Source organism: Eucyclogobius newberryi, unplaced genomic scaffold, assembly GCF_026437365.1.
Source record: "Eucyclogobius newberryi isolate DKJ021-1_F unplaced genomic scaffold, fEucNew1.0.hap1 SCAF_6, whole genome shotgun sequence".
NCBI classification, from domain to species: domain Eukaryota; kingdom Metazoa; phylum Chordata; class Actinopteri; order Gobiiformes; family Gobiidae; genus Eucyclogobius; species Eucyclogobius newberryi.
In genome coordinates, this window is record NW_027316278.1 from 35,046,546 (window position 1) to 35,073,653 (window position 27,108).

General features: G+C 41.0%; 2 protein-coding genes across 2 annotated transcripts; one reads left to right on the forward strand and one right to left on the reverse strand.

The window, feature by feature from the left end:
* Positions 1–3,996: 3,996 nt before the first annotated feature.
* Positions 3,997–16,822, forward strand: LOC140347146 (protein FAM240B). The gene is made up of 3 exons (XM_072433485.1): positions 3,997–4,075; positions 5,915–6,036; positions 15,463–16,822. Exons 2-3 carry the CDS (start codon positions 5,915–5,917, stop codon positions 15,575–15,577), a joined length of 237 nt encoding a protein of 78 aa, XP_072289586.1. The 5' UTR covers positions 3,997–4,075; the 3' UTR covers positions 15,578–16,822.
* A 1,980-nt stretch (positions 16,823–18,802) lies between these two features.
* nudt18 (nudix (nucleoside diphosphate linked moiety X)-type motif 18) lies at positions 18,803–27,030 on the reverse strand. Its single transcript, XM_072433484.1, has 9 exons — positions 26,952–27,030; positions 25,839–25,999; positions 23,786–23,896; positions 22,913–23,015; positions 22,372–22,495; positions 21,288–21,412; positions 20,354–20,430; positions 19,703–19,897; positions 18,803–19,149 (listed from the first exon to the last, which is right to left on the reverse strand). The coding sequence occupies exons 2-9, from the start codon at positions 25,995–25,997 to the stop codon at positions 19,039–19,041; spliced, it is 1,005 nt and encodes a 334-aa protein (XP_072289585.1). The 5' UTR covers positions 25,998–25,999; positions 26,952–27,030; the 3' UTR covers positions 18,803–19,038.
* Positions 27,031–27,108: the final 78 nt, after the last annotated feature.

Genomic DNA, 27,108 nt, shown 5'->3' on the forward strand with positions numbered 1-27,108 from the left:
GCGCGCGCGGTCCGTGGCGCGTGTGCCGCGCGCGGTTTGTGAGGTTCTGCATAGCCCCCCCCATAAGACCTGCTTCTCAATATTGGTGATCCAATCAAAAGACATGCACGTGATGCACCTGCTAGATGGCTCCTGAGCAACAGCAGCAGACGTACAAGAGCCAACTCTGAAGCTGATACATCATTTTCATTTCCATTCACTTTTAGCTACAAGCACCAGCTCTGTTGAGGTCTGAAGGCCTCGGCAGATTTTAGATCCCTGGCAACACATGATGGCTGAATATGATTGGATCAAAGATCTAACAAAAAGACCAGCCCCCCAAATCTGAACCTGGGGCAGAAGCAGTGCAACCAAGAGGAAATCCATGAAATGAAGAGTAAAAAGCTTACTCTGGGGAATAATTTAATAAATATTTGAGGTAAAATATATATATTTTTAAATCATATTCTGATTATGTTTAGGCTAGCAGAGAAGGCCTTGCTGGTCCTGATGGCCCACCACTGCTTGTTTGCCATGTTTGTCGCAGGTCCATGTTTGTCAGGTCCATGTTTGTCAGGTCCATGTTTGTCAGGTCCATGTTTGGCAGGTCCATGTTTGTCACAGGTTCATGTTTGGCAGGTTCCATGTTTGGCAGGTCCATGTTTGTTGCAGGTCCATGTTTGTTGCAGGTCCATGTGTGTCAGGTCCATGTTGGTTTGCGGCCCTCAGAGGCAACTGTTGTTGTGATTTTGGGCCTTACAAAAATAAATTGAATTGAATTGAATTGGTCAGGTCCATGTTGGTCAGGTCCATGTTGGTCAGGTCCATGTTGGTCAGGTCCATGTTGGTCAGGTCCATGTTGGTCAGGTCCATGTTGGTCAGGTCCATGTTGGTCAGGTTCATCTCACACCTGCTCAGGCAGTTACGGTCCAGGCTGTGCAAGTCAACCAAAACAAACAAGCCAGAGTTCAGAAATCCAAAGTGGTCCAAACTCCCTCGAGTCTGCAGGAGAACGTGTGCAGGAGACCAGGCCGATATAGCCGCGATATAGCCTACATTTTGGGACTATGGATAAAATAAAATTATGCGTGCATTAATTAATTCAGTCTTATTTTGCCCATTGAAAGTTAGCTATTAAAAATAAAATATTGATATTTACTTAAAGAGCATTGAACAGGTTCTCACATTTTTCTAATCGTTACCTAGTTTGGAAAGTAACACATTACTGTGAAAACACAGGCAACTTGGAATTAAAATATAGTCACTAACCATGAGTGGGAGCAGACCTTCCTCTACAGCTTCACCTTTAAAGCTAAATTACATTTTGGCAGTACTAGTGGCCTAATTAGTAATTAATAATAGTAATTAGTAATGTGTAACTGAAGTTTTTCAAAGTAACCAAAATTGTATTAATTTAATAATAAAAGACTGGCTCGGGTTGATGAGGTGGTTTCCCGCTCCTGTGTTTGTCCTCTGTGTCCACACGGGGGCGCTGCTCATCTGCAGGTGTGCTCTGGAGTCAGGCTTTAATGACCCTTTCTTTTACTGTCTAGAACAGTTAAAATGTCTTCTATTGAGACTTATAATGTAGCTTTGATTAGTTTTGAACGTCTAGTTTCATTTCAATGTTTATTATCGTTTATAGAGCTAGCATAGCCTCAGTTACACGAGTAACTTAATCAAAACTTTACTTTACTGTCAGTCCTACATGCTTTCCACCTGTAGTACTTTCTTGTGTGTTCTCCTCTCCTCCTCTCACTGTAATCTACAAGTGACAAAAGCTTCACGTTGACAATATTTGATGTTTTGGACAGTTGTGTTTTTTGTACCGTTCTCATTTTTGTCTCTGTCCTTTGAAAATGCTTGGGTTTGTGCTTTATTTAATTCGTGCTTCCAGTTACATAAACTTCAAACTATAAACCATCTCTCTACTCTACCCACCTTTTTCAACATAATTATAGGGAATATGTTTTTTTCCTTACAAACTCAAGTAAAATATAGTTTAATTTATTTCAACAGTTTGACTTGAAACCTTGTTGTTCCCTTTCCTGACACCTTGTTTGTTTATGTCAGAATGAAACATCCAAACCACAGCATCCCGGACCCCACGCTCTGCCGGAGGATCAGGTTTTGTTCTCCTCAGTTCAAGGTCCCTCTCGGACTCAGAATCGGACCCAGGTCTGGGATCAGGTTCTCCCAGACCTTTCTCAGACAGCTGCGGTGAGGTAAGTGTGAAAACGAGCAGACATTTAACACGAAACAATCCGTCCCCATTAAAACGGGAACACAGGCAGGACGTGCACACTCCAGGAATCCAACCCACAACCTCCAGGAGAACCACTCTGCCACTGACACACAGAGAGAACATGCCCACAGACAGATCAGGAGTCTAACTCACAACCCCCTGGCTGAGAGATGCAGACATAACCACTCAGTCACAGTATTTACAGAGTATCTGGTGTTTGAAATAAAACTCTGTCTATTAATAATGCCATTCACACCTCGCTGCTCTTCTATGACCACAACACCAATAAATAAACCAGGAAACCACAACTACTACTTTCTACTACTATTACTACTACTACTACTACTACTACTGGTACTAATGACGTCATATCAGTTTAAAGTCATGGTACTATTTGGGCTTGTGAAAGTCTTATTAAACCATCTCAAAGCCACTGGAGTATACATGATGTACTGCTGCTCCAGTCACTACACCGCACATACAAGTGTTTGAAGTTTCTAAGTGATAATAAAGTATGAAGTCAAGTTAAAAAGTGCTGTGTAAGATTCCTGGTACCGCCACTTACAGGATTCCAGGAGATGGAAAGTTAAACCTGAACTTTGCAACATTCTCATGGCGTTTGATCAGTTTCACGCCATTCTTTGGATTGGTAAAAAGGCTCCATGTACAGTAATAACATCTGCACAGAGACACGCAGGTGGCAGATCCTTCACCAGAACAGTTACCAGTCGGGCCACTCCGATTACTAGTCATAATTTGTCTTTTCTTCTTATAAACCACAATATTGGTATAAATGATGTAATTATAGAAACATGTCTTCTTGTTTAAAAAGGCAGAACTGATAAGCCCTGCCCCTTCATAGCCATATTTTAGCAAACATTTTCCTTTACACATTTTTACTATTGATGTTTTTTTTTGACCCAATGACAGTAGAAGGTGGGGATAGGTGGTAGGTGAAAGCATATGTTTTCTGAGCACTCAAGCCTCACTGAGAAAGGACATGCCCTAACCCTGATGTAGTCTATTTTAATTCACTTTATTCTTAGTGTTATTATCAACAGATCCAGACAAAACAACACAGTAAACACTTCTGGAAAGGAGAACGCAGAAGCTCTAGTCTTATTATACAAACTCCTTCACCATCTCTCTCTGCAAGGTCTCAAAACACAACCTTCACAAACACCACTCTTCAGTCTTATTTCGTAATGTAATTTACATTTATACCTTACAATTCTTATAATTTTCAATGTTCATTGTTTTGTACAATTGCTTCTAATGCACAAAACAATGCTGTGTGTCTTTTTTTATTTCTTATTTAAAGAATTCCACACTTTAACTTCGGTGACAACCAAACTTGGTGGGTGCAGAAGCTACACAGAACGTCCCTCTCCGGCTGCTCGTGCCATCTGGGATCAAAGTGCTTAATCTTCATCTTCCACTTACAGTTTTCACTGAACAAGAGCCATATATTTCAAGATCTTCCACTTAACAAATAGTTCATTAGTGTGGTCTCTAGGAACTTTATGTTTTATCACTCATACGGCTTTCTTTTGGAGCAGGCATAATCGGCCCCACACCTCAATACAATACAAAACATGAGACTATTATTAAGTGTAACTGAGTGGACAGAATAAACTCAATACATTTACTCATGAGTCAAACATGCAGTGTCCTCCTTAGTGTGTCCTCACATTTGTCCTGGGCTGTACCTGTGTGACAGTGGGACTGCGGTGAGGGGTGCTGGCGTGTGCAGGGCGTGTGGGCGTGTGCTTGTGTCTGTGCCCGCCCCTCTGTATTAAACGCTCTCAGCTCTACTCTTCATCTGGATCCTGCAGAGCTCCACACACCGAGGTCAGTCGCTTTACTCTACTTTTATCAACCAATTCCAATGTAGTTTTCATTTAAAATGATCTTTCTTTCAATAACATAATTAGTAAAACATTTAATTTAAGATTTAATCAGAACAAACAAAATATTGAATACATTGAGTAACACAAACCTTATGTGTTTTTCATATTTCACGTACAAAGACTAAAGGAAGAAATCAAGACAGTGACAGTTACAAAGTTAAAATATTATTTTAACTTTGTAACTGTCACTCTTTTGTCTCAGTGTCAGATCTAGAGTCTCATTTATAGACTTTTACTTTGTACATAAAGTGTGAGATAAAGTTATAAAAATACAACTTGAGGTGGGAAAGTGTGATTTGGTCCACGAGGTAAAAAGACCATTTCGCTCCATTTTTTAACTATGTATTTGGACCTCAAAACTCCTGCCGCGGACACAATAAATGAATAAGAAGTGGATGACTGACACTTTTACAAGTGAGAAACAAATGGAAAAAAAATGACATTCAGACTTGATTTAGATACGGACAAATTCAACAGACTTTGTACCAAATGCGAGTTTAATGTTAATTTAATTGTGGCGTGATTTTGTTTCGTTAAAGATGTCTACTTGTATTAATATTTTGATTTACACTTTCTGGCCGTTCAGTGTAGTGTTATGTTATGATCTGTTTATTTGTTTGTAAAAAGATATAATAAAAAAGGCTTAAAAACACACACACAACCATGTCCCACATAAAATAACCGCATCAAATGTAACCTCGGCAACCAAAGGAGCAACAAAACTGTTTATGCGTTCCATGATTCTCCCTCGTCTCACGTTCCCTTTACCGCTCAGCCTACAGCGCTAAAACCCGTCCACACTCCACGCAAACGCACTATAGACATTCTTGACCATAAACCTGAGTCTTATCACCACAGTCCTACACAGTATTACAAAAATACAATCCACTCATCTGTTCATCTGTCGCTTACACAAAACAATTCCCTGTTTGCCATCTCCTCCACTGAACAGTTCATTAACATCTACTATGACTTCTTTGTTGATTGCTTGTTGTTTGTTGCTTGTGACTGTCCAAGTCTAGTCTCTTTGTCAGTTGACTTGTATGTGTAATGTATGATTTTAGAGTGATGTATTTTAACCCTATGTGACTGTAATTTTACTTTGTGTGTGACTTTTAATGTCTATCCATAGACTATAGATTTAAAATAGCATTCTGGCTAACTAGCATATTTACAGAATGATTAATATGCACTGTCCCTGCAATAAATAAATAAATAAACAAATGAATAAATGAATGAATGAATAAATGAATAAAAAAAATAAATGAATAAATGAATGAATGAATGAATGAATGAATAAATGAATAAAATAAATGAATGAATGAATGAATAAATGAATAAATGAATGAATGAATGAATACATACATACATACATACATACATACATACATACATAAATAATCTGTTTGAAAAAATTGTTCAAGGTTCAGGGTTTCTTGATTAGCTGCAGCAGGTACATTTATTTGCAGTGTTGGCCGTCCAATAAGATTTAAATCAAAGACAAACACGTGACATAAATGACACAGACTCTCTTCTTACCGCCTGTAATCCAGTCTGCTCATAGTCCACATGCAGCAGAACCTCGAAGTTCTGCTGAGGGGTGCGGTCCACCTGAACATCACTCCTGCAAACAACCAGAGAACATGAGATAGAATAGAATTAAAAGCAGAAGAAAAATCAATAAAAGACAGTGATATAACATTGATTTTTTTTTTATTTTTTTTTTTTATGAATGTCCTTGATGTCACTTCTAAGATGAAAGCGTCCTGTTGTATTTCAGATGAACTTGGCTCTGGTCCACGACCGGCTGCACATAAAGTCGTTCTGGGAGAAGAGGATTAACAACGACTCTGAGCACGCCACGACCGAAGAGCAGAGGAGGGGCAGGAGCGCACTCTGCAAGTAGGAAACACACAACCTCCTCCAGACACACAGGGAGAACATGCACACTGCACTCTGCTACTAGAAAACACACAACCTCCTCCAGACACACAGGGAGAACATGCACACTGCACTCTGCTACTAGAAAACACACAACCTCCTCCAGACACACAGGGAGAACATGCACACTGCACTCTGCTACTAGAAAACACACAACCTCCTCCAGACACACAGGGAGAACATGCACACTGCACTCTGCTACTAGAAAACACACAACCTCCTGCAGACACACAGGGAGAACATGCACACCGCACTCTCCAAGTAGGAAACACACAACCTCCTCCAGACACACAGGGAGAACATGCACACCGCACTCTGCAAGTAGGAAACACACAACCTCCTCCAGACACACAGGGAGAACATGCACACCTCACTCTGCAAGTAGGAAACACACAACCTCCTCCAGACACACAGGGAGAACATGCACACCGCACTCTGTAAGTAGGAAACACACAACCTCCTCCAGACACACAGGGAGAACATGCACACCGCACTCTCCAAGTAGGAAACACACAACCTCCTCCAGACACACAGGGAGAACATGCACACCGCACTCTGCAAGTAGGAAACACACAACCTCCTCCAGACACACAAGGAGAACATGCACACCGCACTCTGTAAGTAGGAAACACACAACCTCCTCCAGACACACAGGGAGAACATGCACACCGCACTCTCCAAGTAGGAAACACACAACCTCCTCCAGACACACAGGGAGAACATGCACACCGCACTCTGCAAGTAGGAAACAAACAACCTCCTCACTGACACATAGGGAGAACATACACACCGCACTCGGAGAGATTAGGAGTCTAATACACCCCCATCACACTTCTACAACGCACAAAAAATTCCCACTCTCTAATATTTGGTACGAGTGCCAGTAGCTTTGGTTACTGCACACTCGCGTAGTATCAATATCTGAAATGTCAAAAGATTAGTTTAATTCCAGTGTTGCATTATTTTGCTCTGCTCGATGCCAATGATCTGACCCTTCTCAAACACACTGACATCTCACCCATGACCGCGGGATTTGTCTTTCCACACGGTTGTTTCAGAAGTGAGAATCCCCTCACAGCCCTCATCAGTCGGGTTTAAATACTGTGTCTCAGCTGAAAGATCATCAGCTGCAGTAGGAGGAGAGGAACTACTGTATTGATTTAATAAAATACAAACTAATATAAAATATTTTGTTGAACCAATAACATGCCATCCTTTTGTTGAAGTTCACACAATCCAGTTTGAACCTCTTTTCTCTGAAGCCCTGAACCCCCAAGACCTCCAGGACCCAGTTGACAGGGTTAGAGCGGGTTGTATGTGAGTCCTTTACAGCCCTCTTTGGGTGGGCATTTTAACCATGTTATCCTAGTTTTCCCTCTATATTATCTTACTCAAAGTTGTATTTTGAGCGATTCCTGCATGTTTGAGTAATCCTATTGTCCTGTTTTCACCTGCCCCTAAACCCACCCACTCCTCTGTTAAAAAAATCATGTACTTTTCAATAATAAAACACATAGTTAAAACCTGCTGCTTGTTACAGTGAAATGTTACAACTGTAGTTTTGAATAGAAAGTCAATGGACTTGTTTATTATCATTTTAAATAATTTTAATTTAATAAATAATTTTGAGTTTAAATACCTAAGATATGGCATAACAGGTGCTTTATTCAGTGCCTAGTATTGAACTATAGCATGAGAGGTTCATCATTTTACACTTTGTTCTTTGTAAATCACAATATTGATCTAAACGGCTGAGTAACAGTGTAATAGTGTAATAGTGTAATAGTGCATATAGTGATGAGCCTCTTCAAAGTGACACTTCACCGTAACAATAAGTGGATTTTTGTGTACATGTTTTTATTTTTGAAAAGGGTCAATGGAATTTAAAATTTTAGAACTCATGTGTCACTCAGAGTCTTTCAGAGTTTTTCAAATGATCACAACTAAGTTCTGGGATATAGGCGGGGATAGGGGGTGGGTGAAAACAGGAAGCACTGGAGCCTCAGTTGCAGTACAAGATGAACTCAAAAGTGCAGGAATCAATCCAAATAAAATATTGAGGAAACTAATGATGAGGAAACACTGTAGTAACAAGGTTTGAGCTCATTACAGTTGATAAGCAGAATATGTCCTGTCCTGTGTCCAACTCTTTAGTTGTGTGTGTGTTTATTTATGTGTCCTCCTGAGGCTCTGGTGTCTCTGAGTAGATGTTAGCACTTACATTCGTTTGGTGTTGGATTAGATCATGTGGTATTCTTGATCCCTCGTTAGCTCTCCTCTGTCCTCTAGAGCCTGTGCTGTTTCCCCGTGTACTCTGTGTACTCTGAGCAGGTGATATTCAAAAGATGACATCATGTTTATGTGTTCTTGAGGTCTCCTGAGGCCTGTATTGCCATGTTTCCACCGGCTCACTTTGGAGACGACTGATCTAACAGTAACTTCAGTGTCTAAGCCAGTTGTCCCAAGCATGAGCTGGGAATCGTGAGATGATTTCAAGATATAATGTTAAACATATGGTACTGTATTTAATCTCTTTTTTTTAATTGAAAACAATCAGTTCTAGTGAAATTGGGTCAGATAACACCATAAACTACTAAAATAAATACAATTAAAGCTGATATTAAGGCAAGGCAAAGCAAGTTTATTTGTAGAGCACAATTCATACACAAGGCAATTCAATGTGCTTCACACAACAGGAAAAAATCCTTTCAGTCGTATGTAGAGCTAAACAAATTAGTTTTTAGCCTGGATTGGAACATTGACAGTCTAGAAGCTTTGGGCACCAGCAGGAGGCCGGTCCATGATTAGTCCTGAATCTGGCACCAGCAGGAGGCCGGTCCTTGAGGTCCTCAGAGTCCGAGATGGTTCATATGGCATTAACATGTCCGAGGTGTACTTTGGTGCTAGGCCATGGAGAGACTTGTACACAAGCAAAGCTGCTTTAATGTCTATTCTCTGAGCAACAGGGCCAGTGCAGAGACCTGAGGACACTTCCTGGTTCTAGTCAGGACCCGAGCAGCAGCGTTCTGGATGTACTGCAGCTGTTTTACAGCTCGTTTGGAGAGGCCAGTGAGCAGGCTGTTACAGTAGTCCAATCTACTGGAGACAAACGCATGGATAAGTCTCTCCAAGTCTGCTTTAGACACTATATTTTTGATTGATGTTTTTTAGATGCTAAAAAGCTGCTGATGTTATTGATTTGATGTGGCTGTTAAAGGTCAAGTCTGAGTCCATTATTACCCCCAGATTTCTAACTTGTGTAGGTTTTAGAGTGAGACTCTGGGGGTGACCACTAACACTTTCTCTTTGTTTCTTTGGGCCAAAGACAAGGATTTCAGTCTTGTCACATTGACACATTTTTGCTGCGTATCAACTGACCTAACGGCAGCATGTATAGGTTGAACAGAAGGGGTCCCAGGATTGACCCTTGGGGCACCCCACAGGTCAGGGGCATGTGGTCTGAGACACAGTTACCCATCTCAACAAAGTACTGCCTGTCTTCCAGATAGGACTTTAACCAATTTAGGGCAGTGCCATTGATGCCCACCCAGTCCTCTAGTCTCTGTAAGAGGATCCCATGATGTAGTAGGAGAGTAGAAACTCCTAATGTGTAAAATGAAATGGTATAAACCTATTATTACCGACATCTATTTAATCTAGATGTGGGGGTCTATTGATATCACCAAAAAAAGAAAGAAAAAAGACAAGATATAAGGCACTTGTGTTAAAATAAAAATGTAGGCAATTTCCAGTGAGTAATGCATCTAACCCACTTCAAAGAGGATATATGTTTGTTCACAAAATTGACTTTAGCTTGAGCTTTTAAGATAAGATAAGATAAGATAATCCTTTAATATCCACACAAGGGGAAATTTTGTTGTTACAACGCAGTAGAAACAGGGGGAAAGGACAGATTATAGGAAGTTTAAAAAATATAATAATATAAGAACTCTTATGAACAAAACAAAAAACTCTTATTAACAAAACTCCTCTCCTATCTTAATAGGGAATGGAGGGGGGGAAATAAAATAAAATAGATAAATAAAAATAAAAAGATAAAAATAAGATAATTTTATTTTATTCTATTATTATTTTATTATTAAGTAAAAATAGCTAGCATAAGACTAGGTAATACTAATAGTAAGTAAGTAAACAAAATAAAGCAAAATAAAGCACTCTTATTTACATAGCCATAGTATAATTATGTCTCCTCATTTTTTGTGTTACTCAAAGCTGTCAGAATCAAAAATAGGTTATTGCCATTGTAAGTGAAGAAAATTTACAAACAGGAAAGTTATTGTTGTTTCTGTTTTCACCTATCCCATATCTCCGCCCACTGTACTTATTTGCTTTTAGTCATAGAATTAAGACTCCAGGGTTATTAAAAAATGCCACATAGCTATATTGTCGACATAAAACACATTAATAAAAATCTACTGTAGTGAAATGTTACTATGATGAGGCTCCTTCTCAGTTCTGAAGTTTTGTACAGAAAGTCAATATAAAGGAGTTTAAGATCAATATTGTGGTTTAAAGCGATTTATAGTTTTGAAATAAATGAACCAACCAAAAGCATAATATACCTTATTTACAGTGAGCTAGGGAGACACTAAATACATTATCAGTCTTTAAAACAGTCCAAAACCTTTCTTTGTCCTGTTTTGGTCCTAATTTCTTTCATTCGTTGCTGATTTGCCTTTTGTTTAGCTTTGAGCCTTTTCTGCCGTTTACTTGGGCCGTATGAAACTGTTTGCCTGACCAGCCATTCCCAACACGTTTTGGTAAACTACTTATCAAAACTGTGTGTGGGTCTGGGGCTCGACCGCTGCGGTTCAATTTCTAGGGCGGAGTTTAGAGAGCAGAGACAGAACCAGTCACATAAACCCAGAAGTGACGCAAAAAACGCGACACGCTTAACCGGATATTACGTAGCCCATGTCAACAAGGCGTGTTCCGCGTTATCCGTTCCCAAACGCAGAAAATGTCTCCTGAATCGCCATGACACGCTTCGTATAACCGCATCTAACGCACGTTCATCATGGCAAGTAGAGCGGCCTTTCCTGATTGTTCAAACCGAAGCGAGAGCAGAAGTAAACACTCGGTCACGAGCCGGGTCACGAGCCGGGTCCGCCATCTTGAATGTTTTGGAACGGGGGTGAAGAGCTACTTCCGTATCTCAGTGTGACGCGTTAAAACTTCCGACTGGGATTGGTCGGTAAATGGATTACCGACAATTTCATTGGCTCTGACTCCGATTCCAGACCCTTACGCATTCGAAGAGAATGTGGGCGGGGCTGGCGGGTCAGGCAATAAAACTGTGTCCCCCATTGCCATATTATTAGCCACACCTGTTTGCTCCCGTTTGGCGGGGATGTTACAATGAGGCGCCTGGACATGTCATTAGACCTGAGAAGGATCTACGGGGGCCTGACGGGGACAATTACAATCTCATTACACGTTCCAATCAGAGCACAGCTTAACCGCTGCCGTCACATGACACCACCGCCTCCTGTAGGCCATCCGAGTCCCTGCGCCATCTTACCCTCTCCTCTGTACGGATGCAGCACGTGTCCCGCTGTAGGTTCAGGTACTATTTGGAATTTTAGCAGCGACTGTCAGCGGTGAGCAATGATATTTTCTCCTGTAAGAGCTCCAAACACACTTAAAATAAGAGCTGCTTCTGTCTGATAACAAATATATACCTACATAAAAACAAGTAAACAAAAGATAAGCACATAAACAACAGGGATACTGCAGTGTATCACATTTATAACAGGTACAGACATCTCCCTCCTTCATTAACATGTTTCTGTGTTGAGGAAATAAATTGTTGTGAGGCGAGTTGAAATGTCCTTTACATCCCCCTACCGTGAGAAAACAAGCCAGCTAAACCCTGCACAGTTGGAGCAACAACAGAGAAACTACTTTCAGTTTCCATTACACAACATAAAGTAAAACAATAGCTCTACGGTTGGTAATGCCCATTGAGTTCACATAATACAGGTCTATCATACAACAACAACAACAACAACAACAACAACAACAACAACAACAACAACAACAACAACAACAACAACAACAACAACAACAACAACAACAACAACAACAACAACAACTTTTGAAAGTGAAGAAGTTCCTTATTTTTGATGTGCAATATAAAATACACAACTCCACACTACATCGTCTGGCTCTGGATCTCCTGCTCTCAAGTTTTCCTCAATTCTTTCCACCAATTTTCTTCTTGTTTTCCACGGATTTTCTATCAAATTTTTCATAACTTTTTGCAAATAACTTCAACTGGCACTAGTCCTGTCTAGCCATCTGACACATCTCATCAGTGTGTCCCCTTGCGGGCCTCCGTAGTCCTGGCTCTGGCCTGGAGCTGCTTGTCGCGTTTGTGGATTATAACATTTGTCCTTTCAGCAGCTGTTAATCCGGATGACCTCAGCGGATCCACACGGGCTGGTTTTAGTCCTGGTTTAGTCCTGGTTTTGGCCCCGGTCTGTGCGAGTCCAGACCCGGTGTTGACAGAAGAGCCGCGAGTGTGTGCACACTTTAGGATTAAAAACACAGTCAAAATAGATCCAGGCCATAGTCGTTAGAATCTGAAGAGTTAGACCCGGATCATACCTGGACTGCAGCAGGACCAGAGACAGTCGGGGGACCAGACCTGGATAATAACTCAAACAAGGGTCATTTTGTCTTCTTAAGATAAATCCACAGATGTAGGAGATGCGCAAGGTAATAACAACTCCTAAACTGATCGTCTTGAAAAAGAACCTGAGTCTGTGGAGACATGGACAATATCTGGTCAGTGACAGGAGCAGGTTTTATTGAAATATTTTGGGAGATTTTTGAGTTAATAAAATAAATATAAATCTTGTTAGAAATGAGTTAAGACTTTTGAGTACAAACTTGCAATTAGACCCAATTTGGACTAAATCAGGACTAAGCCATGACTGAACTAGGACTAGGGACAGCGCCGGTTCACCCTCAGGACCAGTCTCAGTTCTGGTACTGGTGTATGTTTCTCCTTGAGACCCCATGTCCCAAAGCAGAGGTGATAATCCCCACACTGATGGACGAAGGACTCCAACTAAACCAGCTCCCAATTAAGATAACATCGAAAGGAAAACTAAACCAGGTCTAAACCAGGTCTAGCCCAGGTCTAAACCAGGACTAAACCAGGTCTAAAATAACAGGTTTAAACCAGGTTTAAAACAAAACCAGGTCTTACCCAGGAAGCAATGCAAGGAATGTAAAAACATCCTACAGAAGAAAAGTGGTTGAGAGTCTTGTGCTCTAGCCTCACAGCAAAAAGGTTCTGGGTTCGACTCCCGGGCCGTTTTACCTCCCTGTGTCTGGGTGAGTTTTCTCTGGTTTCCCCCATCAACCCAAAACATACACCATATCGCAACTCCAGCTAAGTTAGTCCTGAGCAAGACTAGACCCAAATCTGGAGATGGGTCCTCGAGCACTGCACTGCTCCTGAAGGGTCCAGGGGCATTGAAGGATGGGTCAAATGCAGGGGGATTTCCCTAAGGGGACAATTATGTACACTTTAACTGATTCACTCTGGGTTGGTTAAATCCTGGTACAGTTTCGTGGTTTAAGCCTGGTCTAGATTTAGTTTGTCTGATGGATCATATACAGGAGATTTTTTAATGTACTTTTGAATTGGCCTGAAGTTGGCTGTCATTATTCTCAAAATATGTTCCTTGAGAGAATAATGTTGATACCAAAAAGATTTCACAGAATTGTCCCTAACAGATTACACTAATAAATCAAATACATCGATTATAATAGTTATTCAAAAGATATTTATCTTGAGTGTCTAGTCCTGATTTGGTCCAGGTCCTGCAGCTGTCGACACTGGATCTTGGTTCTGATCCCGACTAAATCCCGGTTAAGTCCTCCGCAGATCCTTTTCTGCTGAACGGACTCCGGACCACTTTTACAGTCCCACAAAATCCACCTATGGACACTTGTCTGTGGACATTTAGAGATGTTTCACCTGTATGTGTGCGCGTGGACATTTAGAGACACTTCACCTGTACATGTGTGCGCGGACATTTAGAGACACTTCACATGTACATGTGTGTGTGTGGACATTTAGAGACACTTCACCTGTAAGTGTGTGTGTGGACATTTAGAGACACTTCACCTGTACGTGTGTGTGTGGACATTTAGAGACACTTCACATGTACATGTGTGTGTGTGGACATTTAGAGACACTTCACCTGTAAGTGTGTGTGTGGACATTTAGAGACACTTCACCTGTACGTGTGTGTGTGGACATTTAGAGACACTTCACATGTACATGTGTGTGTGTAGACATTTAGAGACACTTCACCTGTACATGTGTGTGTGGACATTTAGAGACACTTCACCTGTACATGTGTGTGTGGACATTTAGAGACACTTCACCTGTACATGTGTGTGTGGACATTTAGAGACACTTCACCTGTACATGTGTGTGTGGACATTTAGAGACACTTCACATGTACATGTGTGTGTGGACATTTAGAGACACTTCACCTGTACGTGTGTGTGTGTGTGTGGACATTTAGAGACGCTTCACCTATATGTGTGTGTGTGTGTGTGTGTGTTGACATTTAGAGACGCTTCACCTGTACGTGTGTGTGTGGACATTTAGAGACGCTTCACCTGTACGTGTGTGTGTGGACATTTAGAGACGCTTCACCTGTACGTGTGTGTGTGGACATTTAGAGACGCTTCACCTGTACGTGTGTGTGTGGACATTTAGAGACGCTTCACCTGTACGTGTGTGTGTGGACATTTAGAGACGCTTCACCTGTACGTGTGTGTGTGGACATTTAGAGACGCTTCACCTGTACATGTGTGTGTGGACATTTAGAGACGTTTCACCTGTACGTGTGTGGGGACATTTAGAGATGCTTCACCAATACATGTGTGTGAGTTTGTGTGTGTGGACATTTAGAGACGCTTCACCTGTACGTGTGCGTGTGTAAATTTAGAGACGCTTCACCTTTACATGTGTGTGTGGACATTTAGAGATCCTTCATCTGTACGTGTGTGTGGACATTTAGAGATGTTTCACCTGTACATGTGTGTGTGTGGACATTTAGAGATGTTTCACCTGTACGTGTGTGTTGACATTTAGAGACGCTTCACCTCTACATGTGTGCATGGACATTTAGAGACGCTTCACCTGTACATGTGTGCATGGACATTTAGAGACATTTCACCTGTACATGTGCGTGGACATTTAGAGACGTTTCACCTGTACATGTGTGTGGACATTTAGAGACACTTCACCTGTACGTGTGGACATTTAGAGAGGCTACACCTGTACGTGTATTTGTGGACATTTAGAGACGTTTCACCTGTTCTTTGTGGTTCCAGGCTGAGGGGAGAGTGGTCGGTTCGTTTGGAGTCCCGGAACAAACATCTGAAGATGCTGAATGAAATCATGGTGAAGAAACCAAAGAAAGAATCCACGGACCAAAACCTGAGCTGAACCAGGACTAAAGCAGGACCAGATCAGGAGCTGCATCTGAACCGGATTTGGAAGGAAAAACATCACATTAACATCAAAAATCAATATCAAGATTTTGTATTATTTCCGTAATGTGCTATCAAGAATAAATGTGCATAAATGTTCCTGTGAATTACACACGAAAAAGAAAAAGGAAAAAAAAGTGAATGGACAGTAAAATGAAACACAAACGTGGAGAAACATTTGTTTATCTTGATTAAGTGAAAATAAGTTTAAAAAGGATTTTTCTTTTTGACAGAAAATTGAAATTGAGATTTTGAATGTTATAAATATATAATGACCCATCTCTGGAAAGGGAGACTACTGACCCTGGACTTAAGCATGTCCAAAGCAGATCGAAACCAGGTCCAAGATGATGAAAACGAGGGGGTTTGGTTGAGTTACCTGCTTGTTTCCATAGAGATCATTAAGTTTTATAACCATTTTGTGGAACATTACAGGCAAAACATCTCTATGGAGAACCGCTGCCTAAAATCGTACATAGTGCCCCTTTAAAGTGCCTATGACAGGTTTTAAAGATTTTCCAAATTTGACTTCATTTGGTGTATTTATACCTGTTGTACATATAAATTATAGTTTACACCAATTGAGCAGGTATTTGTGGAGAAAACGCTGAAAAACCTGTTGAAAATGACAGGAAGTGACATCACACCAAGGACACTCATTCCATTCAAAGTTTATGCACAATTTACACAAAGAAACAACTTTTTGACTCTCTAAACATTAATTCAACAAAATAAAGTCACTCTCACATCTTTTTATTTGTCCCCCCCCAAAAAAGTTTTTCTCAGTGTTTGCTGGGTAAGTTCCTAGCGTGATGTCATCAATCACAAACAGGAAGTGAAACTATAAACCTAGTGTGCTATTCTGTGATCATTTTTTAAATATTTTTTTTAGCTAAATTCTAAATATATTTATCTGAAATGCATTTAAATTCAGTGAGTCGTCCAACCAGACTGAATCCAGATCCGGATTTAGATAGACTTAATCAGAACTAACTCTGGACTGACGGAACAAAAATACAGGACTAAACCAGGACATGACCGAGAGGCGTCAGATGTAAGTGTGAAGTGTGGTTTGTGACTGAACGGGTACTACAACTTAAACAAAAGTATTCTGTCATTGTCACCATTAAACGCTGTAACTCTCTAATCGGCAGAGCAAAAATAAAAACAGCCTGACAACAAAAAACAACCAATAAATGTTGAATATTTATTTCTGTAATGCTCACATGCGGCTATAGTACTGGACCATTCACACATGCACTTTCACAATAAAAAACAAACAATAATTTCACAATAAATTTCTAAATATTTAAAGATATTATTTGGTCTTGATAAAATGTCTGAATCACTCGTTAGGCTCCCTCTTTTGCGTCCGGTTCAGAGTATTGCACAGCCAGGTTAGGATCTATTCACATGAAACAAAAACTGGCACAAAGCCCAACTTCTCTAATAGCAAAAACAACGTAATTTCTTTTCTCAATAGCTTCACAGTGGTACCATTATTCAACTCCAACGACACGACTGGCGTTTGTTGAAAGGACTTTATGCCATAAAATTATAATGACAAGTTTGAGTAGCCGAGTAATGACGTTCAGAGAGTTATACAAGCCAGTGACCGTGTCTGAAATGATCAATCGTGAGCAGGGACAAGCTGTGCATTCACACGTGAACATTAACATGTAAATAGTGCAAATATAGTGTTTTATTGCTTTGGTCTTTTCTAATTTGACTGCAAACCTGAGAGTAGAGCATCTGTCGGCTGGGTGGATAAACAGCCCGGTGGGTCCCCCTGGTGTCTGCCTCAAACACCACACCCGACTATAAGCATCCAAAGGCCCTTTGCACGAAACCGAGCGGCTAGTGTAATGCGGCACTCCACGTCCTGCTCCATTCATTGCTCATGGGAAATCAGCCTCAATAAAATGAAACGATAAATAATGTTGACAAAGCGGAGAGCGAGTTACAGATGGGTAATTACAGGCAGCATGTTAAGACCTTTAGTACCATGTAAATACTTCTCCTGAGGAAATCCATATGTGCTTTTGTCGCTAAGCTGATGTTAAATGTGTTCAATAATGTTAAAATACCACCACAAACTGAACTAACCTGTTCAGTTAGTGAACAAAACATTCCACTTTGCATTCTATGTACTTTGATCAAGTTTGTTTTATATTCAAGGTGTGTGTTAGACTTAAGCTTTGCGACAAAAGCACTTACTTTAATAAACACATAGGCAGTGGTCTATAGGGGGGATCTTCTCAGTACTGTCTGTGCAGTGGTCTACAGGGGGCGCTCTTCTCTGTACAGGCTGTGCAGTAGTCTACAGGGGGCGCTCTCCTCAGTACAGGCTGTGCAGTGGTCTACAGGGGGTGCTCTCCTCAGTACAGGCTGTGCAGTGGTCTAGAGGGGGCGCTCTCCTCAGTACAGGCTGTGCAGTGGTCTACAGGGGGCGCTCTCCTCAGTACAGGCTGTGCAGTGGTCTACAGGGGGTGCTCTCCTCAGTACAGGCTGTGCAGTGTTCTACAGGGGGCGCTCTCCTCAGTACAGGCTGTGCAGTGGTCTACAGGGGGGCTCTCCTCAGTACAGGCTGTGCAGTGGTCTACAGGGGGCGCTCTCCTCAGTACAGGCTGTGCAGTGTTCTACAGGGGGCGCTCTCCTCAGTACAAGCTGTGCAGTGGTCTACAGGGGGCGCTCTCCTCAGTACAAGCTGTGCAGTGGTCTACAGGGGGCGCTCTCCTCAGTACAAGCTGTGCAGTGTTCTACAGGGGGCGCTCTCGTCAGTACAAGCTCTGCAGTGTTCTACAGGGGGCGCTCTCGTCAGTACAAGCTCTGCAGTGTTCTACAGGGGGCGCTCTCGTCAGTACAGGCTGTGCAGTGGTCTACAGGGGGTGCTCTCCTCAGTACAGGCTGTGCAGTGGTCTACAGGGGGTGCTCTCCTCAGTACAGGCTGTGCAGTGGTCTACAGGGGGCGCTCTCCTCAGTACAGGCTGTGCAGTGTTCTACAGGGGGCGCTCTCGTCAGTACAAGCTCTGCAGTGTTCTACAGGGGGCGCTCTCCTCAGTACAAGCTGTGCAGTGTTCTACAGGGGGCGCTCTCGTCAGTACAAGCTCTGCAGTGTTCTACAGGGGGCGCTCTCCTCAGTACAAGCTGTGCAGTGTTCTACAGGGGGCGCTCTCGTCAGTACAAGCTCTGCAGTGGTCTACAGGGGGTGCTCTCCTCAGTACAAGCTGTGCAGTGGTCTACAGGGGGCGCTCTCCTCAGTACAAGCTGTGCAGTGGTCTACAGGGGGCGCTCTCCTCAGTACAAGCTGTGCAGTGTTCTACAGGGGGCGCTCTCGTCAGTACAAGCTCTGCAGTGTTCTACAGGGGGCGCTCTCGTCAGTACAAGCTCTGCAGTGTTCTACAGGGGGCGCTCTCGTCAGTACAAGCTCTGCAGTGGGGGGATGGCAGTATTCTTGATCTTCAGCAGAAGTTTGTCCTTGAGCTCGATGCTCTGGATTTCGTGCCAAACGTATCGAGGGTTCTCAATCTGAAAAACAGAAAATAATACTAAGAAAAACTAAAATAAAAAAAATATTGTAGCGGTATAATGATATATGTAATAGTTATCTGCACACTACAGACGGAAACGTTTTTATTACAGAGGCAGTCCATCCATCCATTTTCTACCGCTTGTTCCCTTTCGGGGTCGCGGGTGACTGGAGCCTATCCCAGTGACTTCGGGCCTTAGGCGGGGTACACCCTGGACAGTGGCCAACTTGTCGCAGGGCCAACACAGAGACATAGACATTACAGACAGTTCACGCTCACATTCATTCACTAGGGCCAATTTAGAGTCACCAATGTTTACCTAACACATGCATGTCTTTGGACGGTGGGAGGAAGCCGGAGAACCCGGAGAGAACCCACGGTAACACGGGGAGAACATGCAGACTCCACCCAGAGAGATCATGTGATATTGGTCTGGTCCGGGAATCGAACCCATGATCTCCTTCTTGGGAGGCAAGAGCGCTAACCGCCTTTGCCACCGTGCACCCCAAAATGTCAAAGAAGAGATTTTCAGGCATGCAGATGGACAGGACCTGTGGGGGGCGCTCCGTGTCGGGCGGGGGCAGTTTGAGTCCGTCCTCGTCTCTTTGGGGCGGCTCTGGCACCAGTCGCACCAGTGTGTTCAGACAGACCCCATCGGTCCCGCCGTTCTGCTGCCCGTTGTGCTGCAGAGAGAAGACTCCCAGAGTGTTCACGTCGTGCTCGTAGTAGGACGAGGGGAGGGCATCCTGCACAATCAGACCACATGACTTTACTGAGGGTATATAAATGTAGTAAGGTGTAGGTGTGTATCACTCTCTCTATGTTGACTTCAACATATTTATCTGGAAAGCTTATTCTCCACTTTGCCCTGGCACTCTCTCCGTTAAATAAATGAGTTAAAAATACTCTCACGACCGGTCTATGATTTGACCAACAATATTTATGTGTCTGGAGAGTTGCTTTTAAAAGTTAATAATAATTTAATATAATATAAGTTCTTTAATGACCCATTTACAATTCACTTTTTACATACTGAGACCTGTCCATTTAAAAAGTCCTGTTTGGAAAGTGACGTTTCAGCACTTTAAGGTTAAGTCTGGGTTTAGTCCTCATTTTTGTTTTACCGTTTACATATACATACCACTGTAACTATAATGATGTCAGGAATATTCTAGTCTTAGTCTGAAATACATGAAGCGTACCTGGACCACCATGTTGCCCCCCCACGAGACGGTGTGAGTCTGGATCGCTGCAGCCACGGGAAGGTGAGCAAACGGCACTGGGAGGGAGAAACAAGGTTATACAGTGTACACAGACTAAAGCTGGACTGGGTTAAAACAGACTGAACCTAGACTAAAGCAGGACTAAAAACATACTGAACCAGAGCTAAAGCAGGACTAAAAACATACTGAACCAGGGCTAAAGCAGGACGAAAAACAGACTGAACCCAGACTAAATCAGGACTAAAATCAGACTGAACCCAGACTAAAGCAGGACTAAAATCAGACTGAACCCAGACTAAATCAGGACTAAAATCAGACTGAAACAAGACTAAAGCAGGACTAAAACAGACTGAACCCAGACTAAAGCAGGACTAAAAACAGACTGAACCCAGACTAAAGCAGGACTAAAAACAGACTGAACCCAGACTAAAGCAGGACTAAAAACACACTGAAACAAGACTAAAGCAGGACTAAAAACAGACTGAACCCAGACTAAAGCATGACTAAAAACACACTGAAACAAGACTAAAGCAGGACTAAAATCCGACTGAACCCAGACTAAAGCACGACTAAAAACAGACTGAACCCAGACTAAAGTAGGACTAAAAACAGACTGAAACAAGACTAAAGCAGGACAAAAAACAGACTGAAACAAGACTAAAGCAGGACAAAAAACAGACTGAAACAAGACTAAAGCAGGACTAAAAACAGACTGAAACAAGACTAAAGCAGGACTAAAAACAGACTGAAACAAGACTAAAGCAGGACTAAAAACAGACTGAAACAAGACTAAAGCAGGACTAAAAACAGACTGAAACAAGACTAAAGCAGGACAAAAAACAGACTGAAACAAGGCTAGACCAGGAATAGTTATAAGATAACCAGGATTAAACTAGAACTAAACAAGTCAAACCTCTGAAGACCAGAAGCCAGACTTGGTCCTGTGAGTTGGTGTAGATCAGGACGAGTCTCTGGACCACATGTCGACAGCTCAGGTCTATGGGCCGGACGGGAGGGTACCCGGGATCCCCACGGTACCTGAACACACCACATACATTGAAAACCGAAAATCATTAAGCATCAGTAAACAGTGCACTAAAAAATGGTGAAGGTGAATATTTCTGTAAATACTGAGCCTATTCACATGAAACAAAAACTGCTACATAGATCCACATAGTCTCTGTCAGCATAAATAAACATAGGCGTTATAATTTTTCTACTTAAACCTCAAAAGGTGGACTGTTACTTGCTTAAACGTCTTTGTGATGGTTAGATATATGTTTTCAAGTGTTTGTTGTCGCCTCCTGCTGTGTCTGGCGAGAAAACCATCATTGACCGACGTTTGACAACTTTGACCTAAAGACAACTCTCCTGAATATGAAAAGAAGAAAACAAAAGTCTGTTCTCTGACAGCAGGGGGAGATCTATCACTAAAGCTACTTATTTCTGCTTTAAAGGTGGAATGGATGATTTTTTGGTGCCAAATCTGAGTCTCATTTCCTCGTGGCGTGGACTGCCGATTAGTCCTGCCACGTATCAATCATAGAACGCACCTACAGCTCATCTGCAGCCTTGTTCTGGCTCATCCCCGGGAGAGCAGCACGTTTCCCTGTGTCTAAGCGCATGGATCTATCATAATATAGTTCCCTCAGTGTACAGGACAAAATTAAGACAGAGAAAGACAATTCGCATGCGCACTTCCGCCTGAGTTCTCAAATCGCCGAAATCATATTTTAAATACATTTTGCATCCCAACTGTTACTCAGTTGCTCCAAATCTTTTTCTTTAACAAAAAAACCTTTTACTTATGTAATGATATTTTAAAGTAATGTTACTACTTTGACATCAAGATATTGAGTAATGAATATAAAAAAAAAACATTTGAAAACTTGCAGGTTTCACTTTAGGCTAATTTTTGTGGCTTATTTTGCTCTTTGCGTGAACCTCCTATAAGAGGCATGTTTTTGAGAGAGTGTGGCGCGGGGCGTGGCACGTACTTGAGGCCAGACTCGATGAGGCGCAGGATGTCTCGGCCCCTCAGGTTCAGGGGGCTGTGTCTGTCCCACCAACAGGCCTGAAGAGACTCCTCATCGGCCTCGGATAGGGTCTTCATTTGGCCCCCTGCACAAACACAAATATTAAAACAATGCATTGATTTAAGCTTTAACGGCATTCAGTCAAAAATGTTAAACTGTCAATATTTGTACGGCTGAAGGATTTAAAAAAAAATATATATATATATATATATATATATATATATATATGAACAAGGAATACAGCGCATTCTAAAGAGCTCTTAGTCTGAGCTATGGAAGCAAATGAAAGTGTTTCATGAGAGGAAAAAAGAAACACCACATCAAAACTGGGACTAAATCCAGGCCTAAATCTGGACTAGACCAAAACTAAACAAGGATAAGAACATGACCAAAGTGTGAACTCGTATAAGTTTCTATCTACTTATCACACTTTTAATAGTTTCTAACAAAGTAGGTCTCATAAAAATAGTGTCAGTGTAGTGTCAGTGGTTGAAGCTCTGACCTGTGACTGAAGCCAAAAAAATGAATCTGATCCACTGAGGGCCCTGCTCCTGAACCAGCAGCAAAGAGGCGGGCTCACAGTCAAAGCCCGCCTCCTCCTTCACCTGTGAGCGTGAAGAGAATGTGTATGTGATGAATAAAAGCATCAAACACATCAGAAGTAGTCTAGTTATTGACACATTCTACAAACGTTCATACACGCAGGTAGGAAAGCTTAAAGGACAGGTATTATTTAGATATCTACTGCCCTCTAAACAAGTTCTTGTGTCTTTGTTTTGGCATCTTATGTTTTACAATTTAACATAATGTGTTTCCTAAAAGCATGCAGGACATTTACTGAGTCAGGCGTTTCCCATGTCAAGAATTGAGTAAAAGCTCCATCTACTGGCAGTAGAAGGAATTACTTTCCTCTGCACCTTGTTAACCACCACTATGTCCGGTTGGTTCGCCATTACCATTCGGTCTGTCTGTATCTGGAAGTCCCAGAGGACCTTGGCTCGGTCGTTTTCTACCACCTTTGGAGGTGTTTCCCACTTTGTCCTCGGGTTCTCCAGCCCGTACTCTGCACAGATGTTTCTGTACACTATGCTAGCCACCTGGTTATGGCGCTCCATGTTTTAGATGAGGAAATAGCTTCATGTTAGAACATGGTTAGTATAATGCATATTTTGTGTCCCAAAAAAAAATCTAAAAGACGTTGTACTCCTTGCAATACATTAAAATATACAGCAGATGGCAGTATTTTGAGGCTACATTTTAGTGTGGCTTTATGCTGCGAAGACTTTTTGGTTCATGTGGCTTCCCTGCAGTGCACTATGTAACTTTGACATACTTTTACATGCAGCTTTAATTGAGGCATGGGCTCTTCTCTCACCTCTCTCTTGAGCGCCTCCTCCAGAGTTTCTCCCGCCTCGACTCGACCGGCCGGGAGGTACCACTGCTTATAACACTCAGGCTTAGCCTCCTGCACCATCAGCACCTCCTCCTGTGCAAACAAACAGTATAGTCATTATTCACCTAATCTGACCAGTACAAAGAGCGCCTACTGGTGGACAAATACAATCATTACATGGTGGCTTCTTTGACTTGGGAAGGAACAGCGTATTTGAATCAGAAAAATGCTATAAAAACCATAGATATGAATCAAATTGATTTGCATGAGGATTCACATTAAACCTCAGGACTTTGTTTTGGGGTAAATTTGTGAATTTTGTGTTTATGCAGAACTAAGCAGAACTTAGTGGCCGCTTCACACCATCTGCAGTTAATAATAAAGTAAAGTAAAGTAAAGTAAAGTAAAGTAAAGTAAAGTAAAGTAAAGCAAAGCAAAGCAAAGCAAATCAAAGCAAAGCAAAGCAAAGCAAAACAAGTAAAGTAAAGTAAAGTAAAGTAAAGTAAAGTTAAAGTAAAAGTATAGTCCATACTGGTCCATATTTAGCTATTCTAAAGCCATGTCCACGCCTGAAAATGAATGCATGTGATACAAAGATTTTGTGAGAGCCTAGATTTAAATACCAACTTCCTCCTTTTGCGGTTTGAAGAGCAGGTTACCCAGAATAAGAATCAGAAAAGGTTTATTGCTATTGTCTTGCTGTAGACATTGGGTTCTCTCCGGGTACTCCGGCTTCCTCCCACTGTCCAAAGACATGCATGTGTTAGGTAAAATTGGCAACTCTAAATTGGCCCAATGGACAGGTGTTGAAAAAAAGCATATTCTGCTATAACACTTAAAATATTGCATCTGGTTCGTCCAATGCTATGCTATGTCCTTAAATAAAATAATTAAAAAATAGTTATACGGTGCAACATAAAACAATGAACAATGATAAAACCTAGATAAACCTATATAGAGTCAAAAAAGAAAAACAATTTAAATCTCAGATTTAAGTCTAAGCAAGCCTGAAGCAGCTTTTCATTTTGCACTATATTTCCTTACCCCACCTCTTTTATAAAGCCATGGTATATTTTAGCAGAGCACCGAATCACACTTGAAACAAGGCTCAGAACACGATAATCCATCTATTGCTGATGAATTATATTGTTTTTTAAGAACAAAGTACATTTTATCAACTGTATTTCTTTGTTAAACCACAACCTGCACAATGTAATATGAATTACACCTATTTTAATCTTCAAAACTGAATATGTCATATAGTTTGTATAAAAAAAAAGTATTTTTTTCTAAATAAGTAACTAAATTCTAGCTCAGTCACAAAATTAATCATTTGTGATGTATTGATACAGCAGCCCAAGACAGTATCGCCAAACGTAGCATCACAATATAAGAATAAATAGAAATAAGGAGCGCTGCGTGGGTACTTAAATGTCCAAAAATCAGTAGTGTAGGTGCTCAATTGCAGAGGGAGGGGGTGATTCGTTGCATGAAAAAACTGTTGTCTATTCGGATATAAATTGTGGCAAAATATATATAAACATATATGTTGAGTATTCCCAAAGACAAGGAAAACCAAGGCACTCAGTTGATTTACAAAATAATTAAAAACTTTATTGTACCATGGCCTTTAGCTTGAACGCACTGGTGTGTATACCAGTGCGTTTCAGTCCAACATGGCCTTCCTCTGGCTGCAAACAGGAAATAGTATCACAATATTTTCCACCTCTATTATTTAGATATGTATTTACTTTACATAATTTTCTACCTGTACATATATCTGTATATGTATTATATATATATAAATATATATATATATATATAATATTATAATATTTATATATATATATATAATATAATAATATATAATATATATTATATATTATATATATATATATATATATATATATATATATATATATGCATGTATGTATTCTACCTTATTTTTTTGTTATTTTTGCAACTTAATCAGTTCAGGTCTTAAAACATGACTCAACCAGAACTAAACCAAAGTCCAAAACAATGTCTGCAGCACCTTGTCGTTGAAGATGACCGCACACACGATGTAGGTGACTGTTTTCCGGAGTGTGGCCGGTTTACATTGGTCCAATCCCACGTCAACCACAGTCACCTCTGCTCCCTCTCCTTGGAGCAGCCTCTCCACCTGCTCCTCCATCGCCTCCATTGCCTCCATCACTAAACACAAAGCAATAAGAGAGTTTAGTCCTGTTTCCATACAACCCTGCTGTTGTCTTTATCAGTCCTGTTTAAGCTTTGTTTGATAAACCAGGACTGCAAAAACCCTAAAGCAATAATTTTGTAGCACTAAATAAACCAGATTTAATGACATCTAGAACAGCGTTTCTCAAACTGAACTGGGGTACACCGACTACCTTTGGTCATTTGTGTATTTGGTTTATTCAAAAACAGATCTATTCATGTTCTTGGTCTCCTTTGGTTTAATGATAGTTTATGGCTTACACATATTTTAAAGCTATGTTCACATTTGTCTTGGTTTTGGGTCCTGTTTGTCTTCCAGTGTAGATTTGGTTTGTTTCCACCTAGTCCTGGTTTAGCCCTGGTTTTACCAAGGTTTAGTTCCGGATTTCATTCCTGCTTAGTTTTGATGTTTCATTTTAGACCTGGTTTGATCTTATTTTAGATCACGTTCATCCCTGACTTATATCTGTTCAATATAGTTTGAGTTTAGAGCTGGTAATCTCACATCAAATATTATCTTAAGTGGTACTTAAGTTAATAAACCACTAAACTAGACCAAAAAACTTGTAAACATTAGCTTGTTATGATCCAATAACCCATAGTTAATAAATTGCATTATATAAGATTATTGCTATTTAAAATTATTATTTAAAAATGACACATAGATAAATATGCCTTGCCTTTTGTTGTATTTGCTGGCAGAAAAACAGAATCAAACGTTTGAGGCAACAGCGGTAAGTAACAGGTTGTTGTCAATGAAAAGCCCTAGCTGTCAGTAAACTGTTAGCTATTAGCCAGATTGACATGTCCTTCAAAACGATAGAAATATTAAATAACTCTAATATATGTTTCCTTTAAATGAAAGAATACATGAAGTAGAATCTGTGACTGACATTTTGAGCAAGCATAAACGCATTTAAACCCGAACCTGATCACTCTTTTCAGGTAATCTCCGCATCCACCGGGTTTGTTTTGATATTTGACGCTTTCGGGTTCAAGCGGAACTGCGTCATCACGTAAATCAGATATTTTATCTTCAAATTGATTGAGTTACTGATTTTATTGCAGTAACATTTAATCAAAAT